This window comes from Tamandua tetradactyla, chromosome 13 (genome assembly GCF_023851605.1).
Source record: "Tamandua tetradactyla isolate mTamTet1 chromosome 13, mTamTet1.pri, whole genome shotgun sequence".
Taxonomy (NCBI): domain Eukaryota; kingdom Metazoa; phylum Chordata; class Mammalia; order Pilosa; family Myrmecophagidae; genus Tamandua; species Tamandua tetradactyla.
Window position 1 is genome coordinate 28,811,465 of NC_135339.1, and position 20,540 is coordinate 28,832,004.

Consider the following 20,540-nt stretch of genomic DNA (forward strand, 5'->3'; position numbering starts at 1 on the left):
AGATGGGTGCAGATATTGGTATTGTACATTTAGTGGTGACAGAGTGAGGGAGTTCCCATCTGACAATTTCTATTTTCTAGATGAGTTTTCCAGTAAAAGGGAAAAGCTGCAAGCTCCCGAACGCCAACGAGGACTGCTGAATTTGGGCATCTGCAAATTGTTCTCTTCAAAGGGTGGGTATTGGGCATGGGTTAGAATGTTAAGAGGGAAGGCAGGAGCATTTAGTCCGGGCCAGATTTTGAAAACCCTATTTCCCAAGACTTAAGCAAAGGAGCAGAAAGACCTTCCTGGCCTCCACCGCCGGGGTGAGGTGCTTCACACCGCCTGCGCCCGGCGCGGGAGGGCGACCGCGCGCGTTTCTGGGCTTTGCCGGCCTTGGGTGCTTCGGCGCATGCGCAAGGCCCCTCGGGCTCGCGCTCATTTCTCTCTTCGCTGCTGCTTTCTGGCCCCCCGATTTTCCCTGGCGACGGTTTGTGGTCCCCGCGCTCAGGATGGACCATCTGGACGAACTGGAGCTGCTGATACAAAAGAGTTTCGGGGAGGAGGCTGCGCCACCCCGAGAACTGTGAGTGGGGCGGGGGAAGGGCCTGAAGGCAACGCGGGAGATTTAAAAGAAAGGCGCGCGAGGGCCGAACCCCGCCTCTGCGGACCCCTAGTGGGGGTCCCGGCGACCCGGGGTTGCCTCAGGTCCCGGCGAACTCCGATGAGCCGCGGGAGCTGGAGTCCGCTTCTTAGGGATATTTTTTGGGGGCCTCACTAGAGCCAGTGCCTGAAGACTCTCCTTAGCCAGCAGTTCATTCTTTCCCTTGATTTCGGCTTTTCCCGTAGTTGAGGATTCTCGATCACCTTTAGTGTCTCCATAAGCGGGAATTGGAATTGCCAGATGCTTTTTTCCACGTTAAGTTGGAGGAACCTATGCTAGGGAGGACTCTGCACCCTCAGCTCAGGGTCAGTGGCAGGGGAAACTTGACCCACAATAATGTTGTGGAATTCTTTTCAATATATAAAAATAACTTTAATTACTGTGGATGGACCTTGGTGTTTAGGGTTTGATCAGCATTATCTTTAGAGAGATCCTTAAGGCTTCCCACCTGACCTTAGGTAATTCGTGGTCGGGTTTGGGGAGTGAGGCAGTTACAAAATAATAGAACTTGGGAGTTGGGTGACAAAGTTGATTAAAGGTGATGTGAAAGGCATTTGGTGTTTTAATTGTTTCGAAAGATTCTGACTTTGGAATCTTAGGTGGGACTGTCACTGACAAAGATTTGCTGCAGTCAAACTGACAAGGTTTTTGAGGGACTTGATTGCTGATTTAAACTAGCAGAAGGGCTGCTTTATGGAGGAGAGATTAGGGTATTTTGCATAGTTTCAGAAGGTTAGGACTACTGGATAAAGGTATTGTGAAGTGGATTCACCCATTTATAAAGAAGAAATTTCTGGCAGTTACTAAAGAAGTGAGCTTGAGGGGAAATTAAGTTTGCTGTTTTTACAAAGCAGTAGTTAGTTGATCCTCAATGATACAGAAATATTTCCTGCATTAAATAGTAAGTTTAAACCGTATGATCTCTAAGTATGCTCCTAATTTAAAGATTAAAATAATTCTGTGGCTCACAGTAGGATTTTCAGTGAACTATTGCACACTACACTTTTTCAGAGCATACATCCCTTCCCTTCTGTTTACAAAAATAATAGCGTCCAAGGCATCTTTTTTTTTTATTAACGAAAAAAAAAAAGAAATTAACACAACATTAAGAAATCATACCATTCTACATATGCACTCAGTAATTCTTAACATCATCACATAGATGCATGATCATCGTTTCTTAGTACATTTGCATCGGTTTAGAGGAACTAGCAACACAACAGAAAAAGATATAGAATGTTAATATAGAGAAAAGAAATAAAAGTAGTAATAATAGTAAAAAAAAAAACCCTATAGCTCAGATGCAGCTTCATTCAGTGTTTTAACATGATTACTTTACAATTAGGTATTATTGTGCTGTCCATTTTTGAGTTTTTGTATCTAGTCCTGTTGCACAGTCTGTATCCCTTCAGCTTCAATTACCCATTATCTTACCCTGTTTCTAACTCCTGCTGGACTCTGTTACCAATGACATATTCCAAGTTTATTCTCGAATGTCCGTTCACATCAGTGGGACCATACAGTATTTCGTCCAAGGCATCTTTTACTTGTACTTTGTGGAGGTTTGTGTCACTGGTAGAATTTCTTGTTTAGTATTTATCAATTTGTGCTCTTTACAGAGTTTATATTCAGAAAAGTCCATATCATAAGCGTGTTTTAAATGGCATAACTTCTTGGAAGTTTTTATGATTGGAATTGTTTTGCTGTGTCCTACCTCTTAGAAGTGGCCTGTTTTAAAGGTTGTTGTCATAAGCATTACCAAAGTAACAAATCTTAATAATGAGAAGGTTGGTTTGTAAATTAAAGGGATCGGGTGGCTTCTTATTTCATGATTGTGCTAAAATAAAATAGTTTTGTGTGTGGTGTATGCTTTAGATTTCAGAAAAAGTTGGAAGCTTCCTTTCCTAAAATGGTTCTGAGCCGAGGAATGGATAACCGGTACCTGGTTTTAACCATCAATATTGTACATAATGGAGAGGAAAATCATGAAAAGCACCTAATCATCACTGCTTCCAAGTCTCTAGAATACAAGGAACTGTGCATCCTCAGGAATGACTGGTAATTTTTGTGACTTTGAGTGCTAATTTGGCAAAGTCTTAAGGGTACCATCCTAAAATCTATCACGTTGCTATAGTTTGTTAATTAGGGGAGTAGGTTTGAACCTGGACTGATTCTGCGTGAAAATTGTGCCTGTTACTCCAACATCTGAAGTCTCTTATTTCAAAGCCATTTGACTGTAATTGTCATTTGAAAATCAAAGTACAAAGGACCTTTTTAATGACCACTCTATATTTCCCAATACATTCTGTTTTAAGTTTGCAGCTTGAAATTCATGTTCTTTCTAAGGGAAAAATTAATTACAGCCTAATATAATTCTCAGACTAGGTTTCCCTACTGAAGCAAAGTATGGCATGTGATGGGAATAAGGAACATGAGAGAATGTGGTTGAGTGGGTGTCTAACTTTGGCTTTTGTCCAGGTTGCAAGTTGAATGGACTCAACTAGATGAATACGATTTTATTTTGGTTACATTGGGTTTGGCTTCATGCCTCAAGACTTACAGAAGCTGTAGATGTGATCTAAGTCTTAGGAATGAGAAAATTAATTATTATAACAACCCAATCTGTAATTGGAGCTATATGTTACACTGTTAAAGGTTTGACACCTTTCATAATGGACATTGCCAGCACTCAGCAATTTTCCTCTTTGAGATTTAAGGAAAACCCATGAGTATTCTCAGATGTATTTCAAAGGTAGAAAAGGGTAGAATGACTTGGAGTTGATTCCGAAGACTGCATCCTGGTATTTAAGTTTTTAAAAAGATCCCAGAACTTAGAAATGCTTATTTCTCATTCAAATAAAATGCTCATTTATTTTTGAAGCCTTCTTAATATGTTTAAATGTAGGAAACTTAACTATGTATTTATTCTTTCACTCTGCTTTATTTGCAGGTGCTCTGTTCCAGTAGAGCCAGGGGACATCATTCATTTGGAAGGAGACTGTACATCTGATACTTGGATAATTGATAAAGATTTTGGATATTTGATTCTATATCCAGACATGCTGATTTCTGGCACAAGTGTAGCCAGTAGTATTCGATGTATGAGAAGAGCTATTCTGAGTGAAACTTTTAGGGTAAACAATATTGACAGCTGACGTTTACATAGTGTCTCAGAGTTTACAGAGTACTTTTACATTTAATAATTTCATTTTAATCCTAGGTGGTATTCATCAACCCCATTTTACTGAGGAGGAAAATCAAACTCAGAAAGATTAAATGACTTGCCCAAAATGGTCGCGCTGAGGCTCAAGGCCAGGTGCCTGAGTGGGCCATTAGAAAAATAATAATGTGTTGAAATTTTATTTCTACATGCAGGCAATTCCAAACTAACACTTTGCTTTTCCCAGACATTAAGTCATTTTACAAGTAAATGAGGGCTCAGGACTTTTTACAAACATAAGTATAATATATCTTTGTCATACCTCCCACAATTAACAGTAATTTCTTAAATTATCTCATGCCCAGTTTACCTCTAATATCTTTTCTCAAAAATATCTTTTTATTCAGTTGGTTTGTTTGAATCGGTATCTAAACAAGATCCTTGTGTTAATGTCTGCTTGAAGTCCCTTAAGTTGTTTGTAATCTATGTTAGTTCTGCCTTCTTACCCACCTCCTTTGTTTCAAATGACATATGTTGACAACCTGGATCATTTAAAAGTTTTTGTCCCCAGGTTTTTTTTTAAATAACACTATTTCGTAAGATTGCTGTGAGGATTAAATGAGCTATAGTAGATAATGTGGTGAAAACAATGCCTGGCTTATAATAAACATAACTAATGTTTGCTGTTATTATTAATTGTTATTATTATTATTATTACTGTAAATGGACATTGAGAAGGATATAAGGGATATTTTAAAATGTAAAGGAATAGTGTTTATAACATAGGAGTAGAGAAAGAAGGAAGAAGAAAGGGAGGTAAATGTTGAGTCTTGCAACGTGGAAATATTACAGCCAAAAATTAAGTGGAAATTAATTTTCTAAACTACATCTATAATAAATAGGGAAAAACTAAATATATGAATGGAAAAATTAAAATTTTGATTTAATGAGGTGACTGGAATATAGGCAATTTTTTCCCTTAGATTCTGTGGTTATTTCAATGTTGTTTTTGCTATTAACTGTTTTTTAAAGGGTCCTCATATAGCTCCTGGCGCATAAGTGCTCACTAAATGGTAGTTATCGCTACAATAATTTTATTTGGAGAACTGCTTCCTTAGCAGCTTCCTGTCCTTGAACTCTCTCCAAAAAAACCCCTTGGCTTCTTAAGGAATTCCTCCTCTCTACTCCTCTTGTAGCTGCTGGCAGAATTGTTTTAGTCTTGTGACACTAAGAGCTAGGGAACTATGATTGAAATTATCCTTAATGACTGAGCTGTAAAACAGTGCCCAGGGGTAAAGGCTAGCGCCTATCTGATGCTAACAACCTTATCACACGCAATTGTCCCAGGTTTTTAATGTTTTAAAAAAGTTACGCAGTTTTGTGTATGCAGAAAACTAAAAATGCAGATGAGCAAGAAGGAAAAAAGAAGTATACATCATTAGATTTCCTGCTAGACTTAATTATTTTTTTATTTGTAGTTTAACTGAGGATTCTGTTAGCTTTTTTGCTTGATGTATGGGGGGAAAAATCAACTTTTAGCTGTATGTATATAATAAAGCAGACCTGAGTATTACTTTTTTAGAACCTTTTTATTTAAAAATAATTTTAGACTTATATAGAACTTGCAAAAATAACATGGAAAGTTCTTCTGTAAATTAGCTTTTATAATTCCTGACAAATGTCTTGTGGCCTTTATCTACTTCTGTGGTAGCTTCAAGGGAAGGATCTAGGTAAATAAAAGAGTTAATTGAAAAAAAAAGTATTTCATTTTGAATGGAGAGGACTTCCTTGGCAAAAATTTTGCTGTAAGTTTAAATTTTATCTTTGAATAGTACCTTTACTTGTCTGAGTTTATCAGCACTGCCTTGATTGACTCTCCTATTTGGGTAGATTATAAAGTGAATTTAGAGAAGAAGAATACTTAAAAAATACTATTTGAGAATGTGTTGAACTTTTCCACGCTGATTATTTTAATGTTTTTAAAAATGAGAATTTATTCTGTTTTAGAAATAATTCATACTTGTAAAACAATTCAGGTAATTCACAATAGAAGAAAGTGAAAGTCACCTGAAATCTCACGCACAAGAAAGGTGGTGTGTGATATTTTGGCAGTTGTCTTACCAGTGCACTTTGTCCATATAGTGATTAAGTAGGTTACGTGATAAATATGTGGTCAAATCTGTAATATGTTGTGAAATAAAATATTTGTATGACTTTTTTGTAGAGCTCTGATCCAGCCACACGCCAAATGTTGATTGGTACAGTTCTCCATGAAATATTTCAAAAAGCAATAATTGGTAGCTTTGCCCCTGAGAAGCTGCAAGAACTTGCTTTTCAAACTATTCAAGAAATAAGGCATCTGAAGGAAATGTAAGTAGTTTGAGAAGACATATGGGTACTATTTTATTATATAATTTTTTTACCTGTATTCTGTAAGTATTTGGCTATTAGATTATTCAATATAAATTAGTGTAATACTAGAATGCTTGTTCCAAGGTTGCGGTTCTGTGTTGCAACCCTGAGGAGAGTTTCTGAAATTGCATGGCAGGAAGTCTTTAGTTAGAAATATCTAAACATTTCATACAAGTGCACAACAGACTCCTTTGTTGCTTTTAGAGAGTGGAAAACTTGTGCATTGGTTCTAGAAACTGTAACATTGAAAAGAGTATGGGTTTAGGGGTCAGATGGACCTAGTTTCGAATTCTAGCTTTGCCAATTTTATGATTGTGCGATAGTAACTTAGAGAATCTGAAAAAAGTGATTATAGTTATTGTACAGCCTTTTTGTGATGACTGGAGATGATATAAGTCAGAAGTGGCTAATCCTAGATATTGTATAAATGACTGCCTGCAGAGGGACTGGTGTATCTTGTCTGTTTCTTCCTTGACTCCTATTATAGACCATCTTTTTTCATAGAAATATTTTTATTAGTGGTACTTTTGATTTCCAGACTCTCTGACAAAAGCCTACTTTTTCCCAGAATGTAATTCTATGGTAATGTTGCTTGTATGGGAAAAATGTGTTCCAAAATTCTACACAGCTGATTTATCAGTAACGTGCAATCTGTTGTCTTGAAAACATTTTTTTTAATCTTGCCGTGTGTCAGGCACTGTAAGTGCTTTCAGGCATTTTATTTAATCTGAGAGTAATCCGAGAGTAATCCATTATAAATGAAACTGAAGCACAGATAGGTCATCACTTGCTCAATCTACACAATATGGCCTTCAGAATTTGAATAGATTTAACAAAAAGTTTTTGCTTTATCAATTGAGTTCTACCTCCTTATTTTTCACTTTGTATTTAATTTTTGTTGTTGTTACACACTACTCAGTATTGGTATTACCTATTATTGTGAAACAAATTATGTAAAAACTGTGGTTTAAAATGACAATCATCTGCTAACTCAGCATTTATATAGGTCATGAATTTGGAAGTGGCTTAGCTGTGTTGTTTTAGCTGAGGGTCTCCTGTGTGCGGCCTCCGTCATCAAGAGGCTTCAGCAGTGAGAGGTTCAGCTTCCCCGAGGGCTGACTCGTGGTTGTTGTCATGGCCCCAGTTCCTCGACAGGCTGATCTCTTCATAGTGTGACCTGAGATGTCCTTATGACACGGCAGCTGCTTCCCTCAGACTGAATGTCCCGAGAGAGAGCAAGCAGGAAGTTGCAATGTCTTTTATGACCTAGTCTCTGAATTCATACATTGTCACTTCTGCTTTTTTTCATTCATTGGGAGGAAGTCACCAAGTTTATTCTTCACTCTGGGGTAGGGGACTTTAGTGTCATCTATTTTTTTTTTTTTAACCTTTTTCCCCCTATTATTTATTTTTTTATCCATATTATTTACTCATCTGTCCATACTATAGATAAAAGTAGCATCAGACACAAGGTTTTCAGAATCACAGAGCCACATTGTGAAAGCCATATCATAATGCAGTCATCTTCAAGAAACATGGATACTGGTACACAGTTCTATGGTTTCAGGCACTTTCCTCCAGCCACTCTAATACTGTGTCATCTTTTAAAGGGAGTGTCAGAGATTTTTGTGGATGTGTTTTAGACCACCACAGGCATTCCGGTCAGGCAGTTTCAGTCCAGAACCCAGCTTGAAAGCACGGTTTATGAGTAGCTAGATTTGCTTTCACAAAGTCCAGGTATTAAACTGTGTGCAATTTTATAATGAAGTGTCTCTCAGACCCTCAGCATCTATTTTTTTTTACTAATATCTAAACAGTTTTTTGGTTTCTAAGATGCAGCAGGAAATAAGGGGGCTGCTATAAGCAAGCACGTTGGCAGTCATATAAGGTGAGAGTTGATAATTTCACTGCAGAATAAGTGACAGGAAAACTAAAATTTAAAAAAAGCACAAAAGATCTGAAGATCATAATCTTGGGGAGAAATGCAGTTTTAGTAGATCCTTGGGTATCACTGAATAATATCAGTTTTGTATCATGATCTCCTTAGTCATTAGGGAAAATATGAATATGTGTTCCATTTAATAATTAAGGAAATATTAATTCATTATAATTCTTCTCCATCCACATTATGCCATTCCTGTTCAAGATAATTTTATTTTCTTAATTTCCAAGTTCTAAAATAACAAGTCTAGAATTATTTCTACTTTCTCTCATAGATCCATCTCCCTTTGTACAGAGAAAGATCTATTCATGCTCTACCCTCCCATCATATGGATAAAAGATTAGCCTTAAAGAACCTGCTTTAAGTATCTTAATAATCTCAGGAAGGACCAGCCTGTTACATGCATTTGACTGAGACTTAGTTAAAATTTAAAAGGGAGAATTTAAATGCAGAAGACATTAAATAATCAAAATGTACTAGTTTAGAAACTTAAGAAAAAATAAGTCCTGAAATGTAAAAAAGTAAAACTTTGGAAAGAATCTCCTCCACAGATCATGACAATGAAGCAATTTTCCTGGATAACTGCAGAAAGTAATTTAGGAAAACAATTTCAAATCTTCATGATTGTTCTGTATCAGTACTTCCTGGGTTCCCTATTTTTATTTATTTATTTATTTATTATTAATTAAAAAAAATTACAAGAAACACAAACATTCCCAACACATACACTCAGCAATTCACAATATCATCACATAGTTGCATATTCATCATCATCATGATCATTTCCCAGAACATTAGCATCAATTCAGAAAAGACAACAGAAAAAAAAATTTTTACAGGCCATACCCTTTACTGATCCCTTTCATTGATCACTAGCATTTCAAATGAAATCTGTTTTAACATTTGTTCCCCCTATTATTTATTTTATTCCATATGTTCATCTCATCTGTTGACAAAGTAGATAAAAGGAGCATCAGACACAAGGTTTTCACAATCACACAGTCACATTGTCAAAGCCGTATCATTATACAATCATCATCAAGAAACATGGCTACTGGAACACAGCTCTACATTTTCAGGCAGTTTCCTCCAGCCTCTCCCTTACATCTTGGATAACAAGGTGATATCTACTTAATGCATAAGAATAACCTCCAGGATAACCTCTCGACTCTGTTTGGAATCTCTCAGCCATTGACACTTTGTCTCATTTCCCTCTTCCCCCTTTTGGTTGAGAAGGTTTTCTCAATCCCTTGATGCTGGGTCTCAGCTCATTCTAGAGTTTTTCTCAGTCCCTTGATGCTGAATCTCAGCTCATTCTGGGATTTCTGTCCCACGCTGCCAGGAAGATCCACACCTCTGGTAGTCATGTCCCACTTAGGGAGAGGGTGGTGAGTCTGCTTGCTGTGTTGGCTGGAGAGAGGGGCCAAATTTGAGCAACAAAAGAGGTTCTCTTGGGGGTGACTCTTAGGCTTAATTTTAAGTAGGCTCGACCTATTCCCTGTGGGGATAAGTTTCACATGAACAAACCCCAAGACTGGGGGCTCAGCCTATAGCTTTGGTTGTCCACACTGCTTGTGAGAATATCAAGAATTCTACTTGAGGAAGTTGAATTTTCCCCTGTTCTCACCATTCCCCAAAAGGGACTTTGCAAATACTTTTCTACAAACTGATCAAATCACTCTGGGATTCATCAGGGCATCACCTGGACAAACCAACAAAATCTCATGTCCTATACAAAGTTCCATGTACTTAAGGTGTTCAATCAACTATCTACGTAAGTTATATTAGGAGATGCACTAGTCAAAGTATAGATTTGTACCAAATAAACATTTTTTGCTTTAGTCTCACACATTAAGTCTCACATATTAAGTACCATCTATTTTCAGCACATTGCAGTAATGCCATTCTTTTGTTCTTCCTCATGCAAAAACATTTTTTAAATTTGTACATTTATTCACTATCATTATACACTCTAGGCATTCCTAGATTACACCATCTCAATCTTTATCGTCTATCTTTCTTTGTGATTTCATTTATGCCCCAGCCCTCCTCCCTCTATCATTCTCATATGCAGCTTCATTCATAGTTTCAACATAATTGTATTACAGTTAGGTAATATTGTACTGTCCATTTCTGAGTTTTTATATTCAGTCCTGTTGCACAATCTGTATCTCTTCAGCTCCAATTACCCAATATCACCCCATATTTCTATCTCCTGATGGTCTCTGTTACCAAGGAAATATTCCAAGTTTATTCACTAATGTCAGTTCATATCAGTGAGACCATACAGTATTTGTCCTTTTGTTTCTGGCTAATCACACTCAGCATAATGTCCTTAAGGTCCATTCATGTTGTTACATACTTCATAACTTTATTCTGTCTTACAGCTGCATAATATTCCATCTTATGTAAATATCACAGTTTGTTTAGTCAACTGTCTGTTGATGGACATTTTTGCTGTTTCCATCTCGTGGTAATTGTTAATAATGCTGCTATAAACATTGGTGTGTAAATGTCCATTTGTGTCCTTGGCCTCGTGTCCTTTGAGTAGAGACAGCATATAGATGGGTCCTGTTTTTTAATCCATTCTGCCAGACTATGTCTTTTGATTGGAGAGTTTAATCCATTAACATTCAGTGTTATTACTGCATGGGTAGTACTTTCTTCTACTACTTTGCCTTCTGGATTTTATATGTCATATCTAATTTTCCTTCTTTTTACCTTTACTCATAGTCTTCCTTTCTACACTCTTCTCCACACCTTTCTCTTCTGTCTTAGTATCTGTCTCTAGTGTTCCCTTTAGTATTTCTTGCAGAGGTGGTCTCTTGGTCACAGATTCTCTCAGTGATTTTTTGTCTGAAAATATTTTAATTTCTCCCTCATTTTTGAAGGACAATTTTGCTGGATATAGAATTCTTGGTTGACAGTTTTTCTCTTTTAATAATTTAAATATATTATCCCACTGTCTTCTCGCCTCCATGGTTTCTGCTGAGAGATCTGCGCATAGTCTTATTGGGTTTCCCTTGTATGTGATGGATTGCTTCTCTCTTGCTGCTTTCAAGATCCTCTCTTTCTCTTGACCTCTGACATTCTGATTATTAAATGTCTTGGAGTATGTCTATTTGGATCTATTCTCTTTGGGGTACGCTGCACTTCTTGGATCTGTAATTTTAAGTCTTTCATAAGAGTTGGGAAATTTTCAGTGATAATTTCCTCCATTAGTTTTTCTCCTTCTTTTCCCTTCTCTTCTCCTTCTGGGACACCCACAACATGTATATTCATGCGCTTCATATTGTTTTTCAATTCCCTGAGTCCCTGCTCATATTTTTCCATTTTTTTCCCTATAGTTTCTGTTTCTTGTCGGATTTCGGATATTCCATCCTCCAGTTTTGAAATCCTATGTTCTGTCTCTTGAAATCTACCATTGTAGGTTTCCATTGTTTTTTTCATCTCTTCCGCTGTGTCTTTCATTCCCATAAGTTCTGTGATTTGTTTTTTCAGACTTTCAGTTTCTTCTTTTTGTTCTTTCCTTGCCTTCTTTATATCCTCCCTCAATTAATTGATTTGGTTTTTGATGAGGTTTTCCATGTCTGTTCGTACATTCTGAATTAATTGTTTCAGCTCCTGTATGTCATTTGAATTGTTGGTTTGTTCCTTTGACTGGGCCATACCTTCAATTTTCCTAGTGTGATTTGTTATTTTTTGCTGGTGTCTAGGCATTTAATTACCTTAATTAGTTTATTCTGGAGATTGCTTTCACTTCTTTTATCTAAGGTTTTCTTGCTCGATGAATTTGTTGTCTATCTGTTCTTTGACATTCAGTTCAGCTTTATCTGGACCTTTAGCTTAACTTTTGCTTAACAGAGGAGAATTTTTCAGTTCTCGTTTCTTGCCCTGCTTGTGTGGTGCCTTCCCCCCCCCACCACCACATACACACTTAGGAGGGTCTACTTAGATATTATATACCCCGACCAGATTTTCCCAGACTAAACTGGCCTCCTATCAGGAGGAAAGAGTCACCTGCGTCGGTGTTCCCTGAGGGTGAGACCCAGCAGGTGGAAAAACTTTCCTGTGAAGTCTCTGGACTCTGTTTTTCTTATCCTGCCCTGTGTGTGGCGCTTGTCTGACTGCAGGTCCCTCCAACATAAGATGATGCAGTACCTTTAACTTTGGCAGACTCTCCCTGCTGGGGGCGTGGTGGAGACAGAGGAGAGGTTGTAGGCTGGTTTTAATGGCTTCAAATTACCAAGCCCTGGGGTCTGAATTCCTTAATGGAGGGATTCCACCTGAGTTGGGCTTCACCCCTCCCCTGGGAAGGCATAGGCTCCAGACAAGCCCCCAAAAGAGCTCACTTCTGCCTATGCCTGGGGCAGTTGCAGCCTGAAAAGTCCTGCCACTGTATCCAGAGGCAGTCAAGCCTTTGTAGATATGCAGCTACAAAAACCTCTGTTTCCTTCTTTTTTTTCCCCCCCTTTTTCTGTTAGTCCTGCCCCCTTGGCACCAGGGCAAAAATGAGCAACCTCCGCTTTGATCAGGTTTACCTAAGCTAGGGGCCTATTTTTAGTAGTTAGAATGTGTTAATTAGTTCCACAATTGGTGTTTGATTGTGCCCAGTCCCTGCTGCTGGTAAAGTCCTTTCCTTTCCCCTCTGGGAAGCGGCCTGTGGGGGCGGGGCGCTTGCTGCCGCAGCTTTGGGAGCTCATGGTTCTGGGGGGTGCTCGTAGCCGGTCCAGCTCGTCCAGAGTGGGATATGCTGTGTGTTTGGTCACCGACGTGGCCCCAGGAGTTGTTCTGTACTGTTTCTGGTTATTTAGTAGTTGTTCTGGAGGATGAACTAAAATGTGCATGTTGTTAAGCCGCCATCTTGACCTGGAGTTTCTTTTCCCCCTTTTGGTCAGCTAATACACGATGCCAGGACCTACACACTTGGAAATTATGTCTCATGTACGCAGGAAGTTCAGAGTTTGGCTTAGAGAGAGACCACATTTGAGCAACAGCAGAGATTTTCTGGCGATGACTATTAGGCACTAATCATAAGTAGGTTCAGTTTGCTGTTACAGAAATAAGTTTCATAAGAGCAAACCTCAAGATTGAGGCCTTGGCTTAATAAATTGGGAGGCCCTCTTGTTTAAGAAAATGTCAACAATCCCCAGGTAAGGAAGCTTAATAGTTCTATCTTTCCCAGTCCCTCAAGAGACTTTGCAAATACTTTTTCATTTTCTATCATGGTCTTTTGCCTCTAACTACTGGAATTAGAATTTTCTCTTATGTAACTGTACTATGTTTGTCAACAACAGGGAATTTAGCATCAGTACAATGTTTTGATCTGATCTGCTGTCTACATTCCAGTTTTGTCAGTTGTCCATTGGTGTACTTTATAGTATGTTTTGCTCCAGTACAGGATCCAATCTAGGTTCATTTAAAATTTTGATATAGATTGTCAAATTGCTCTTTATAGACACTATCCCAGTTTACACTTCTGCAAACAATATGAGTCCTTGTTTCCCCATATCCTTACCTGCATCGTCTTTTAGAAAACTGCCTGATTTCAAACATCCCTTAGCAAGGATAGCCTTGTGCATTGGGTAGTATGAATATGTGTTTCTCTAGATCTTCTGGGGCACTTTGGTATCTACTGTTCCTCTCTTACTTGAGAAATTTCAGCTTTCTTTCTCTCTGAGTTTGCTGTTGTTCTCAGGACAACCAGTCTTGACAGAGCTAGGATTGCGAATTTTATCTATTCTGTTGAACAGACTCTCTGAGGGCTGACCAGATTGCCTTCTTCGTACTAGTAAGCTGTAGGGAACAGAGACCTAGACAAGTAGGAGCATACTGGAAAGTATACAAAGTTAACAATACTAAATTCACTGAGGTTTCAGTGGTTGATAAATGTTGTATTATGGTGCTACTTTGAGAATGTGAAAAAATTATGAATTTTGTCTTTTGGAAGAAAATTGCAGCTTGTTAGAGGCTATGCTAATATCCAGATGAACTCAGGCCTGCAGGGAGAGAATAATGGCAGTGAATTGTTGTAACTGTATAGAAGGGAGTGACGGAGTTAAGAACTTAGGTTCCAGAGCAGGACCTGTATAGTCTTTGGAAATAGCCTTACATTTTTGCCTGGGTTTCCTCAACTCCAAAATGGGGGTGATGATTATAGTAACTATCTCATAGAGTTATAATGAGGGTGAAAGGTGTTAATTCATATAAAACAGCTGGAATAGCGCCTGGCCTATAGTCAGCATGATATGCATGTGCTTTTTATCATCATCTTCTAACTTATCAGGTTCTTACCATAAGCTAAGTATTTTACATACATTGTTTTAGTTAATCCTCTAACCCTGTGTAGAGTTATCATCTCCACTCTGGAGCAAGTTGGTATACGGTGTGTTACGGGAGCACGGTCTCAGGCACACCAGACCACTTTATTGCTTGTATAGCAAAGGGTCCAAAAGATCCAGGGGGAATCCCACCTTGGCCTGTTTCCCAAGGAGGCCAGCTGCTCAGGTCAGGTCGATGGATGGCAGCTCCTCAGGCCTCTCTTTGTGTTGGAGATGAGGGACACCTGCACTGCCTACCTGTTGAGTTTTTATATGGTCCATGGGGAGGGGGCTCTGCCAGTGAGCAGCCTTTGTGCCCTGGCAAGTAGCTGGGGCTGCTTAAAATTTAATGACTCCTTTGGTTGCCTGAGGTCTTTTGTGAAATAGACATGTAATAAACACCTGCCATTGCACAAGCCTAAAGGAAACATAACCAAATCTGCATTATAGACAATGAAGAGGAAAAAGTGGGGGGGAGGGGTGCAGGAGAGGCGGGGCAGAAATAGGTGTGGCCTGGGAGATGGGTGAGAGACAGTGGCTGAATGTGTCCTTGACTTCTCCAGCATCCACCTCACTGATAAGGAAATGTGTTCAGTTGACAGTGAATTGAACCCACTTACTAGTCACATATCTAGTAAGTATAGAGTTAGGATTCAAGTCTGGGAGTGATCTGACGTGCAAATAGATGTGCTCTGAACATCTTAGAGTAGTTAAGATTGGAAATGTTAAACATAATGAAGGAGCTGGGAGAAAGAATCTGGTAAGTTAAGTCTACAGTAGCAGTTTTCTAACTGTTTGGTCTCCGGACCCCTTCATACTAAAAACTTGAGTCCCTAAAGAGCTTTTGTTTAATTTCTCAATCAAAATTGAGAAATTTTTAAAATGTTCATTCATTTAAAAATAGTAATAACCCATTACATGTTAATAATAAAGAACATTTTTTTTTTTTTTTTTTTTTTTTTTTTTTTTTTTAAAGGAAAGACAGAGAGAAGGAAGGAAGGATAGAAGGAAGAAAGGGAAACATTTTTAAACATTTTCTTGTTTTATTGTATTCTGTTTCTCCGTTTTTGTTACATGGGCTGGGGCCGGGAATCGAACCGAGGTCCTCCGGCATAGCAGGCAAGCACTTTGCCCGCTGAGCCACCGCGGCCCGCCATAAAGAACATTTTTATGGAAAAACTTTTTGAAGAATTTTAGTGGCATTGTTTTAAATTTTTGCAATTTTTAAAAATACCTGTCTTAATACAAGATATCTGTATTCTCATATCTGTTTCTGCATTTATTAGATTACCGTATCATATGTCATGAAGCCTCGGAAAACTTCATTCTGCATTCACGAGAAAATGAGTGAAAAGGGAAAATTATGTCTTATTATTATTATGAATATTGTTGACCTTGTTGGACACCTGAAAAACTGAGAATATAGTCTGTTAGTCTTTTATTTTTTTAATTTTTTATTAATTAAAAAAAATTACAAGAAAGAAACACAAACATTCCCAACACATACACTCAGCAATTCACCATATCATCACATAGTTGCATATTCATCATCATGATCATTTCCCAGAACATTTGCATCAGTTCAGAAAAAGAAATAAAAAGACAACAGAAAAATAAGACAAAAACAGAAAAATAAAACAAAAACAGAAGAAAAAATTTTACATGCATACTCCTTACCCCTCCCTTTCATTGATCACTAGCATTTCAAACTAAATTTATTTTAACATTTGTTCCCCCTATTATCTATTTTTATTCCATGTGTTCTGCTCATCTCTCGACAAGGTAAATAAAAGGAGCATCAGACACAAGGTTTCTGTTAGTCTTTTTTGACTTTTGATGTTAATGCTCCTATAGATTTTCCATGCATGGTATCAGTGTCTCCAAATGTTTCTCTTTATCCACAGTTGTTAGTGGGACTCTTCCATTTAGACATGAGATAGTAGGAATTGGAGAACATCTCTGAAATTTGATGTCATTATTGTTATTTGAAAGTTTTTGTCCTTGTTTACTTTTCTATATTTATGCTTTTATGTTTGATATGGCAGGTACCGCTTAAATCTGAATCAAGACGAAATAAAACAAGAAGTAGAAGAGTATCTTCCTTCATTTTCTAAATGGGCTGGAGATTTCATGCATGAATATATCTCACCTGAGTTCCCTCAGATGCGGCTTTCTCTGTAAGAAACACATTATGTTTATGTAGCAATCAACTTTTGTTTTTTTTGTATGGGCGGGCACTGGGAATCGACCCCAAGTCTCTGGCATGGCAGGTGAGAACTCTGCCTGCTGAGCCACCGTGGCCCACCCAGCAATCATTTTTATAGACCAGGATTCTATTCTGTACTTTGAATCAAAGTTTTTTTTTTTTTAAGGTTAATCTTTTACAATTGTTTTGTTTGTTTATATCATAAATTATGGTCCTTAGTTTCTTTCTTGGACAAAAAGAATCAAATGAATAATACTTTCTATTTTCATTATAATAAAATCTGTATGTGCATATACATATTTTATAAAATAATCAATTTGCAAATATTTTGTGCTCCTAAATTTTTTCATTTGACTTTCATATATATTTCTCTGTATTACTGTGATATATGGACTATGTCGTATGTTTGTTGCTATTTAGATTTGTGCTTTATGTTTAAATACTGTGTTTAGCCATATAATGATTGGCATTTGGCTTTTTTTCCCTTAAAATAGTACTGACATAAATTTTTTCTTTTTTGGATATTTAGCCATTCCGCAACTATATATTGGGTTTCTGATATATGCCAAGAAATGTTCTAGGTACTGGGATTATAGTAGTGGGAAAAAAGAAAAACCCAAAACTGTGGACTTCATGGAACTTCCACACCACTGAGCAAGTAAACAGTTTGTAATAAATTCAGTTTAGAACAGTAAGGTAGATAAGAAGGAAAGGAAAGCAGATAGTGTAGATAGTGATGGTAGTAGAACATTTCCACAGAAAGTTCATGGAAGGCCTTTCTAATAAGGTGAGATTTGGGCAGAAGCCTGAAGGAAATGAAGAAGTGATCTGTGAAGCTATCTCGAGGAAGAGCCTTCGAGACAGGGAAAACACAAAGGGTAAAAGTCCTGTAGCTAGAGTGTACCTACAGTGTTTCAGTCCATCAGGGAGATCACTGTGGCTGGAACCGAATGAGGTGGGAGAGATAGCAAGAGATACAGCTCTGGTAGGGCATTGTAAGCATGTCAGAACTTGGGCTGCTAATCTGATTAGATAGGAAGTCTTTGGAAACATTGGAAGGAAGCTACTTGTCTTGCCACCACCAAAATGGGTCTGAATCCAAATGCAAGGATGACATCTGATATGGCCTTGTACATTTTGGCTAGTTTTTCCCAGATATCTCTGTTAGGTACTGTGGTCTTCTCAAAGTGAAGGACATCGATGACCATTTGTTTCTGTTGAAATAGTGGGTTGGTTATGAACTTCCTGGTCTGGATACATTGTCATTCATGATGGCAGCTGATGGTCAGGCAGTTAGGGAGGAAAGGTGCAGAGTATTTTGATCTGATTTTGGTTTCATTGATTTTCTCTACTGTTTATCTATTTTCTATTTCATTAATTTATGCTCTAATCTTTATTTCTTCCTTCTCCTTGCTTTAGGTTTGGTTTGCTCTTTTTACAGTGTTTTAAGTTGTAAACCTAGGTTACTGATTTGAGATCTTTCTTTTTTCTTAATATGTGTGCATTTGTACCTCTATTTCTCTCTGAGGACTGCTTTAGCTTTCTCTCATTAGTTGTAGTATTTTATGTCTTTAATTTTCATCTCAATGTGTTTTCTGATTTCCCTTGTAATTTCTGTGACTCAGTGTTAATTGGGAATGTGTTGTTCAATTTCCACATATTTGTGAGTGTCCCAGATTTTTCCTTGTTATTAATTTTTATTTTCATTCCATTGCAGTCAGAGAATATACTTTATGTTGTTTCTATCCTTTTACATTTATTGAGGTTTGTTTTATGGTCTATCCAGGAGAATGTTTCATGTGCACTTGAGAGTGGATATTCTTTTGTTTTGGGTGAAGTGTTCTATAGATGTCTGTTAGCTTTAGTTGGTTTATAGTGTTGTTTAAGTCTTCTGTTTCCTTGCTGCTCTTCTGTCTAGTTGTTTTATCCATTATTAAAAAGTTGGGAAAGGGTGCATGGGTGGTTCAGTGGTAGAATGCTTGCCTTCCATGCAGGAGACCTGGATTTGATTATTCCCAGAGTATGTACTGCCTCCACCACCCCCCCCCAAATAAAAAAAAAAAGAAAAGTTGAGGTATTTAAGTCTCCAGTTATTACTGTTAAATTGTCTATACCTCTCTTCAATGTCAGTTTTTGCTTCATGTATTTTGATTCTCTGCTGTCGAGTGCATATGTATTTTTAATTGTTATATCTTACCTGATGGATTGATCCTTTTCAAATGATCATTATAAAATGTCCCTCTTTATTTCTAACATTTTTGTTTTAATGTCTGTTTTATCTGATGTATGCCAACTTTACTATCATTGCTGTTTGCATGATACATCTTTTTTCATCCTTATACTTTCTATTTGTGTCTTTGAATCTAAAGTGTATCTCCTGTAGACAACATGTAGTTGGATCATGTTTTTTATCCAGAAATTTTTGACGGTTCCTGACTTTTGATTTGATTGTTTAGTCCCCTCATCTTTAATGTTGTTATTAGTGTGGTTGGATTTACATCTGCCATCTAGCTTTTTGTTTTCCATGTCTCATGCTTTTTTGTTCCTCTCTTCCTCTTCTACTTTATTTTTATTTTGAAATTTAGTATTTTAATTTCTTTTCTTCTTCTTTTTTTTTTTTTTTTTTTTACATGGGTAGGCACCGGGAATCGAACCCGGCTCCTCTGGCATCGCAGACAAGCATTTCTTACTGCTGAGCCACCATGGCCCGCCCTAGTATTTTAATTGCATTAATGACTTTTTACTGCATTTTAAATTTTTTAGTGGTTCCTCTAGTGTTTACTATGTACGTCTTGACTTATCAGAATCACTTCAGATGTATAATAGCTTAATTCCACTAATATATAAAAATGTTCCTTTATAATTCTATTCCCTTTTCTTCTTTATATAGTATTGTTATACATATTACAACTATTGATGTTACAAACCCAAGAATGCGTTATGATAATTATTACTTTATCATCTGTTACCATTTCCTTAGCCCATTACAACTTTGCTGTCACTCATCTTCTTTGTGCTATTGGCTAATATATTTCACATGTGTTACATTTCTATGTGTCATAGGCCCAACAATGCTTTATATATGTATTGTTTTATATAATTGCTTTACAAATCAATTAAGAGAAGAACATATCTGGGATCACCTATTTCCAGCCTGAAGAATGTCCTTTGGTACTTCTTATGAGGTGGGTCTGCTGTCAATGAATTCTCTGTTTTTGTTTATCTGGGAACATCTTTATTCCCCCGCCCTCCGTTTTTTACCTTCATTTTTCTACAATAGCTTTGTTGCTTACTGGATTCTGGGTTGACATTTTTTTTTCTTTGAGCACTTTGAATATATTATTCCACTGCCTCCTGACGTCTGTTGTTTTTGGTGAGAAGTCAGCTGTCAGTTTTATGGGAGATCCCTTGAAAGTGATGGATCTTTTTTCTTTTGCTGCCTTGAAGATTTTCTCTGTGTCTGTGACTTCTCTATGTTTTTACTATGATGCATCTGTTAGTAGGTCTCTTTGCATTTATCCTCCTTGAAATTCATTGAGCTTCTTGGATGTGTAGATTATTGTTTATCAATAAATTTGGGAAATTTTTAGCCCGTTATTTCTTCACACATTTTTTCTTCTCCTTTTTCTCTCTCATCTCCTTCTGGTACTTCCATTACATGTATGGTGGGTTGCTTACTGATATCCCATGTTTCTCTGGGCTTCTGTTAAATTTTTCTTCATTCTTTTTTTCTCTTGGTGTTTAACTTGCATAATGTCTTTCATTCTGTCATCAAGTTCATGAATTGTTTCTTCTACTAGTTCGTATCTACTGTCGGGCCCCTCTAGTGAATTTTATATTTCAGCTATTAAATTTTT

General features: G+C 37.4%; 1 protein-coding gene across 2 annotated transcripts in view; it reads left to right on the forward strand.

Annotated features, from left to right (window-relative positions):
• The first annotated feature begins 399 nt into the window (after window positions 1–399).
• Window positions 400–20,540, forward strand: part of DNA2 (DNA replication helicase/nuclease 2) — an 89,605-nt gene continuing 69,464 nt past the window's right edge. For both annotated transcript variants that reach the window (XM_077125104.1, XM_077125106.1), the window contains exons 1-5: window positions 400–565; window positions 2,519–2,701; window positions 3,594–3,777; window positions 6,028–6,173; window positions 16,523–16,654. In XM_077125104.1, the coding sequence (XP_076981219.1) occupies window positions 492–565; window positions 2,519–2,701; window positions 3,594–3,777; window positions 6,028–6,173; window positions 16,523–16,654 (719 nt within the window). In that variant the 5' untranslated portion in view covers window positions 400–491. The remainder of the gene's footprint in view (window positions 566–2,518; window positions 2,702–3,593; window positions 3,778–6,027; window positions 6,174–16,522; window positions 16,655–20,540) is intronic.